Source organism: Populus nigra, chromosome 4, assembly GCF_951802175.1.
Source record: "Populus nigra chromosome 4, ddPopNigr1.1, whole genome shotgun sequence".
Taxonomy (NCBI): Eukaryota; Viridiplantae; Streptophyta; class Magnoliopsida; order Malpighiales; family Salicaceae; genus Populus; species Populus nigra.
Window position 1 is genome coordinate 1,563,029 of NC_084855.1, and position 7,549 is coordinate 1,570,577.

The 7,549-nt window shown below is 37.1% G+C and overlaps 1 protein-coding gene across 3 annotated transcripts; it reads right to left on the bottom strand.

The window, feature by feature from the left end:
* Nucleotides 1-6,069, bottom strand: LOC133692526 (filament-like plant protein 4). 3 transcript variants are annotated; one of them, XM_062113547.1, is made up of 6 exons: nt 5,860-6,066; nt 4,502-4,603; nt 3,835-4,054; nt 1,278-3,714; nt 1,058-1,103; nt 1-693 (listed from the first exon to the last, which is right to left on the bottom strand). In XM_062113547.1, exons 2-6 carry the CDS (start codon nt 4,595-4,597, stop codon nt 244-246), a joined length of 3,249 nt encoding a protein of 1,082 aa, XP_061969531.1. In that variant the 5' UTR covers nt 4,598-4,603; nt 5,860-6,066; the 3' UTR covers nt 1-243. The 3 variants fall into 3 exon arrangements, with proteins under 3 accessions (XP_061969531.1, XP_061969532.1, XP_061969533.1); XM_062113548.1 differs by lacking the exon at nt 5,860-6,066 and adding an exon at nt 5,375-5,488; XM_062113549.1 differs by lacking the exons at nt 1-693; nt 1,058-1,103 and having other exon boundaries at nt 1,274-3,714; nt 5,860-6,069.
* Between the last annotated feature and the right edge of the window lie 1,480 nt (nt 6,070-7,549).

Consider the following 7,549-nt stretch of genomic DNA (forward strand, 5'->3'; position numbering starts at 1 on the left):
TAAAAAGAAAGTAGTAGTGATAGATGTGGATACCATATACAGTCATTAGTTACAAAAAAATTACCCAGTGTTCAAAGCATCATTCACAATATGAAACCTAAACAAACTCAGGGTCTCGAGTTTGAATACTCCACAAGTGATTCTAACACCAGTTATGGTCGATGACTCCATATTTGGTGATTCAGCTTATTACTACATTGATCTTTATCGACCATAACATTATTATGCCCGCGGGCTGCAAGCCTAGTAACCATTCTTCCCTTTCGAGGAAAAGAACCTGCTAAACCCTCGAGGGTGTTTCTCTGGCGTGGGGGTAGAAGATGAAGATGAGGAAGTTGATTTTGTAGGCCTGTGTTTTGGATGCTTTAAGCCAACCGGTGATCTCAAGAGGTTTGACTCTGTATCAGATGGATAGCATGGATGGTTGTATGAATCCGATGGAGATTCACTACCTGCTTTGAGGAAATTAACAGAAGCACCTGTGTCCATCTCAGCTTGATCAGAGTCCTGCAAGTTAATGCCACTTATAGTAGGTTCGTCTTTGGCAATCCCATCGCCACTTTGACTCCTCTCACTGTAAGGAGATCCCATGATCTCTGTTTGAGGACGCAAATATTTTAACTGTTTGCCAAGAAGAAATATAGTCTCCTGGCACTCTGCTAGCTTTTCTGCGGCAGCTGTTATTTCTTTCTCCTGAAACAATAGTTTTAATTTAGCTCTTTACACTGATCAATGATGGCTTGCATTCTATAAAAAAGATCATTTTACTTTTAGAGATCGACGTCAACTTTCATAGAGTGCTCATAATATTGGTCTGTTCTAGTGAGGTCCAAAGATGGGCTTGCAATATGGAGTGATATACAATGTTGTTGTACATTACTGTATTATAAACATGTTTGGAGCACTAGATTAATTTTTCAGAAAGCATCTGTGGGCAAAGCCTTTCATTCCTGACGTTTATATCTCTTATAATTTTCCTCTAATTGCTAATAACATGAGAAACAAATTTAGTCTGAACGAAAGACAATTTAAGGAATGATGAAGACAGATGCCCAACCTGTTTGCTCTTGAGGTCAATGCCATCCGCTGACGAGCTCTCTTTCCTAAAAATAAGATAAAATATTCATTTTAGAGAAAACTTCAAATCCAGAGATGAAGCATCTGGAAATTCCACAAGATCATTCAAAAAATATAAAATAGTCTGGTGAACACATGGACCATAGCATATAAGTTTGCACAAGATAGATGGTAAGTAAAAGAAAAGGATGGAAGCTTACGTTTGCAGTTGCTCTTCTAGTTCTTTGCATCTGGTCAAGGCATCCTGATGACTCGTCTTTTCTTCTTGAAGCTCACTTTCCAAAGTTTCTGTTTTCACCCGCAGAAGGTTTACCTCAGTTTCCAACTCCTGTGCACGTGTTTCAAGCGACCTATATGACTCTGCCATACATTTGAGCTGTGTCTCAGCCAAGCTGTTAGACTTTTGTGCAGAAACCAGTTGTGATTTAACTTCAGCTAGAAGCTGCTCGGTTTCATGTAATTGAGACTTTGTCTTTTCAAGATTTTCAGTACATCTAGCTAGATCCATGGCCATTGTGTCCTTCTCTGATTTCAATTCTTCAAACTCTTCCAATGAGACCTTGCACGATGTGGTATTTGATCCATAGCCAGGTACCAAATTTCCATAATCAGGCACCTCCGGGTTAGAGGTCGGACTGGAAATGTTGGCACAACCATTCTGAAATGTTTCTCCCAGTGAATCATTTTGAATGACCTTGTTCTCTGGTAAAGCAACCTTATCTATGCAATCAGGACTATTGATTTCCGCCTCATTGCATTTATATCCTAGGACATTGAATCGGAGCCCACTGGCTAGTGCTAATACACGAGAAAGGTCAAACATGAAATCAATCAGGCTTCTGTCACTGCATAAAACTTTCTTGAATGTAATTGAGAACTCCTCAATTTTTTGGCTCAGACCAATGCTATCGCAAGAAGTGTCATGAACTGCCATTGCTTCTTTTCCCAGAAATAGTACGAAGTCATGAATCTGAGAAATGGCAGCCAACAACTCCTCGCTTACTGTGTGCATAGTGTGTGGGGCTGCCTTACTCTCTCGCAACAATGTGATTTCCTTCTCTCCCATTATAACAGCATCTTCAGGACAAGTTTGCCTGTCACACGTTGCATCGGAATGGTGTACTTCCTTGGAACCACAGCTTGCTGCGGTTTCTGCACCATGCACAACCTGCTTAATTTCTTCCAAAATTTTATCCACATCAACCTCCTTCGACACAGACTCAAGTAACAAAGAGATTCTAGACTGGAGCTTCCCAAATGACGACAGATCAGCATCAGATCCTGAGTTTATGGCTGAAGAATCCTTATTGCAAGACACGTGATTCGCCAGTGGATCCAAATCACACTTCTCTTCAGACAGTGCATCTTCTTTTTGCAAGGAGACCTCAGCCAAAGCATCAGTGTTTGCAGTTTCAGAAGCCTTATTGTTTGGAGAACTTGAAATGGTAGTGGCACTATCTGCATTTAAACAAGCCAACTTCTCCATCTCCAAGAAGTCATCCATAAGTTCACGGTGCTTTGCATTTTCAGCCTTATTTGACTTCTCACTGTGATTGTCCTTCTTGAAATGGGAAACGTCGGAGACTGATGTCGTTGCCCAAGAGTCAGCACAACTTTGGGTATCATCATTTCCATCTTCAGACACAGAGGTTAAGCTAGGTGGGTTACTGATATTTTGACTAGAGTAACCTTCAGCAGGAACCTGAGTGATAGATTTTGGGGAACTTTTCTGATGATTGTTGATTTGAAATTGAGCTTCTAAACTTTGAAGCTTGCTTGCTGTCTTAGCACACAGATTCCTTGAAGCCTGCAGTTCACTGTTACGCTTTGCCAAAGCTTCTTTCAGCATCTTTGTTTCCTCCTCCACTGCAAATAAACGCTCTGTGAGAAACTCATTCTCTTTGTTGAATTTCTGTACATTGTCCAGTGAAAATTCAGGCACTGAGGACAAATGAGGACTTGGAGGCTTAACAGGAGACCTCCTCAGTCGAGAGTCTCCATAATCCCGACCCAAACTCTCAACCTCTAGCTTCATCTGGGCAAGTGCAGCAGGACCTGGCAATTTCTTCCGAACAAGACCGCGTAATCTTTGGCACTCTGCTTCCAGCTTAGCTATTTTTTTGACACCCTCTGTATGCTGCTTGTTAGCTGCTTCAGCAGATCTCATGATCATATTCTTTTCTTCATTACGAATCTCCAGCTCTTTAGAAGTTACATGGAGTTCATATTTAAGTGAATTTATTTCCCTTTCACACGACTCAATATTGCTCTTCAAAAGCTCGATGTCAGCCTCAGCTTGCGACCTTTCTTCACTTATTTTGATTAGCATATTAGAACGCTCTTGCAATGACCTTGAAAGTGCAGCATTTTCAGCAGCAGACCTAAGGAGCTCTTGATCTAAGTTACCAATCTTTGCTTCAAAATCCATCTTAATTTTGTCTAATTGCTTTTTCTTGTTGAGTACAACATCCTGCACTTTCTGTTCATGTTCTTCTTTTAGATTTCTTATCTGCCGCATGCACTCTTTGAGAGCACCATCCAAATGTGATGCCCGATCTTCAGCAGTGAGCTTTGAGAGTGTAACTGTTTCTAGATGATTTTTCAATGCCAAAGCTTCAGCCTCAGCCTTTTCCCAACCTGCATTAAAAGGTATCCAAATTCAATACAATTCATTCCAAACTAAATTTCAGAATTTTGATGAGTAAATAAGCTACAACATGATCATCTCCGTGTCGTATCACAAGACCAGTATCCTACCCGAGACAGCTTCTTCAGCAACTTTAGCATGTTGTTTCACCAGGTTTTCCTTGGTAGTCATCTCTGAATGGGCTGCAGACAGCTTTTCATTCAAGTCCATGATCTGATCCTCTAGTGTTTCAACCTGTTCCCCATATGTCTTCACTTGATCCTCTAAACCAGTCAGGTGGGTGTATGATTCCACAGAAATTTGAACGTAGTTGGGTTTTTTATAGCTATCCTGTTCTCATAGAAAGAATACCAGAAAAGGAATTAACCAGAGAAACCAATAACTTCCCAAAGGAGCTGAGACTATATGATACTCCACCAGGAGCCACTAATTCATCCTTGGTCTTTTTCATATAATAAATCTGAAACGGTCAAGAAACTAAAATGGCATGTAGCAAATTAGAGAAGGAAGTTCCTTTTCAAGAAAGCCTGCAGTTTATTTTCTGATATGCATCAATTATGTCAAAATTTGCGGCACACAAATTCACTCATTAGCGAGGACAAAGTTACAGAGAAATTCATGGGAATGCTTCAATTGTCTAGCATGCAACGTCTTCAGCCATCCAAATAAAGAAGGATGCTAGAGATAAGACATCAAAATAAAGCAACCAGTAACGGAAGAAAATGGAGACAGAATTATCAAACAGAGCAAAAACAAAACTTATATCAGTGAATATACCTTCTCTCCCTGTGATCCACCGGAATCTTCTGCGGGAGCCGCTTTCTCAGTCTTGTCGGATGATTTTTTCTTCCAAGGCCAACTCCGGCGATCCATATCAGGCTGGTAATTTCAGGTGTAAATATGAGTTAAAATGATAGAAATCAGTCAGGAAATATATAATGCAATAACCAAACATATTAAAACAACTACTTCCAATCTATCGGAACAACTTAGAGACAGAACATAACACATAATCTTCATCTACTCTAAAAAAAAAAAAGGAATTCCATTTCAATATTTTAACATGCAAGTCTCGAGAAAATGACTTCAGAACAATCATCCTGCATTTTAAAAATTAAAAACATGATTAATAATTGAACCAGGTTTTTGCAGCACCCTTGTTTTAATGGTGATGCAAATCCTAGGAATAATAGCATTTTCTCATTAAATTTCCCTTTTAAAATCCCCCATTAGCTCAGCAATCAAACCCAGTAAGACAAAAACATCAGAGCTACGCAAACACAATGATTTTATTATTATCATGCAATTCATAACCTGCATCTTCATAACTTAATCTCTTTTTTTTCTAACCAAATCCGAAATTTTTTTAAAAAAATCATCATCAATGACATGCATGCTCTGTCATTAAGCCCCATAATGCTTTCTTAATTATTAAAACCAAGATCTAATCACCGAGTTTGTAATTAATACCATATAAAGATCTCAGAAATTCAACAAAAAACATAATTAAAAATAATTAATAAAATTAATCACATTAAGAAGAACTAGGGTGTTTTTATTTATACCAAATGGGATTAAAAATTTTATAATAAAAAAAAATCAAAGTGAAACAGTAACAGTAACAGAAAGAGTGAGAGTAGAGTACTAAACTGAAAAAATCAAAACCAGAAAGTGAATTTACTGTCAAATGCCACCATTATCAAGCACTGACAGTCTGATACCAAAACATATATCAAGAAAAAATCCACAGATATTTAAAAAAAAAAAAACAAGAAGTCATTTTAGCTACTGACTAAGAAAAGGCTAAAGCCATAGGTTATATAATCAAAACAGGAAAACAAATATAAGCTTGAAGATAGACTTAAATTGGAAGAAAACTTACAATAGGAACCCTTCACCGACAGATAGAGAAATGATAATCTCCACTTTGATAAAAATGAATTAAAAAAGAAAAAATGGACCAAATAAAATCAAATGTTTTTTTTTGCAAAAAGTAGAAACAAACATAACACATACGCACGCCAAACAAAACCCATTTCCATTTTCGTTTTTATTTTCCCACAGCCAAAGAAAAAATAGCTCGCCAATACAGAGGGTAATGGGGATAGAAAAAACAAGGAAAGAACCTCACTCACCAGTCAACAGTAGAAATGTGGCGTCAGATAGTAGAAGAAGTGTGAGATTGAGGTTAAGGAGAGAAACGGGATCTAAGAGGAATGAGAAATGAGAGGAGAGTTGTGACGATGACGGTGACGGTGGTGGTGGTGGTGGGGTGGTGGTGGGAGAAAGAGAGTGAAAAATATTCTGGTTCGAGGTGTCACTTAAAAGGGAAGACGTTGCAAAATGCTCCAAAACAATCATGCTTTTTAAATTATTTTATTTAAAAAAATTAATGAAAGTGTTTTTTATTAAAAAAAAATGGTGCCTTGAAAGTTACGTGTGGTTCTTCTTGACGGATTTACCCCTGATGGAGTAAGAAATGGCGGTGGTATCCTGCCACCCTCGCTCTCTCTTTTCCAACAAAGTTCGTCCTGCAGTTTTGCCAGCTCTTATATATCAGGACTGAGCAGTTTTTTTTTGTTATATCTTAAATAGAGATTTCTTCGTTCTAAAAAAATATTTTATTTGATTTTTCATGTAAATAATTAAAATTTTTATAAAATAAGATTTTTTTAATTATAGATTTATTTCCAAATTAGCCTTAATTAGCGACACTGTTGATGAATATATGAATTAATGTTTTGAACATATAATTATTTTGGGACAAGTAAAAGTAATAATATTTGATTGGAAGAGAGAGCGTGAAAATTCTATAACGCACAATATAAATACTGGTATTAATTTAATAAAAAAGAGAAAAAAAATCACATTCAGTTTTATTAAAAATTATAAAAATATTTTTACTTGCTTAAAAATAATTAATTTAATTATTTTCTTCCTGTTTATCTCTTTTATTTACGTTTATTTTTATCTTACTAAATAAATGTCGATAATTTCAACTTAAACACCGTGGTGTGCGCGTGAAACTTTATTCTTCATTTTTTATTTTTACAATTTTTTGTTTTCCATTTAATTCATCTAGAGATGAGCTGGATCCGATATGAGGAAAGTGTGAGGGTAATGTATTCCTGTGCTGTCTTTGTGTGTGTGTTACGACTTTGGACCACCGTCACAGCTCATGATCTTTGAAAGCGTAGTGGCCACACCATGTGTCGTGCTTTCATTTGATCATCCTCGGTCAATAAATCTGAGCCGCTCATCACTAATTACACCTTTAATCTCTTGACTGCATTACCAAGACAAGAAGAGATTATTGTGTTCCAGGTGGTGTTGTAATTTAGCCTGCCCTGGAAAATTTAGTTGTAGGCTTTGAATTATGGAGATTTTAGGGGATAATTGCCTAGGTATGCTCCATTGTTTTAAAGGGACATGCGTAATTAATCTCTAGATGAGCCGCCTAATCTGTAGGATAATCAATAAATCTGCCTAATCTTTTGACCACTCCGTCTTGAAACATTATTTAAAAAATTAGGTTGAACCAGAGACTCAGTTAAACAGAGTCTCCCTTGCTCAAAACTTGATCATCAACTTGTTAATTCCTTTTTATTCTGAACAATGCTGTTTTGAAAAATAAAACCCATCTAAATTGACCTTCTCAACATGTAATTACCTGGAATCAAGCTCCATTGAGATTTTAAAACTATGCCTCCGAACTAACATTCGATGAACTGGACTGACCCCTGCCGTTGCCTGGTTTGAATGGCCAGTGAGAATGGAGTATTTTATTTTATTTTATTTTATCTTTTATTTTATTTTATTTTATTT

Excerpts from the sequence above, each read along its gene's own strand:
- LOC133692526 (XM_062113547.1), bottom strand. The coding sequence starts at position 4,597 with ATGGATCGCCGGAGTTGGCCTTGGAAGAAAAAATCATCCGACAAGACT. Across the intron at positions 4,055-4,501 it reads GTGGATCACAGGGAGAGAAG|GATAGCTATAAAAAACCCAA; the intron begins GTATATTCACTG and ends CTATGAGAACAG. Across the intron at positions 694-1,057 it reads TTGACCTCAAGAGCAAACAG|GAGAAAGAAATAACAGCTGC; the intron begins GTTGGGCATCTG and ends CTATTGTTTCAG.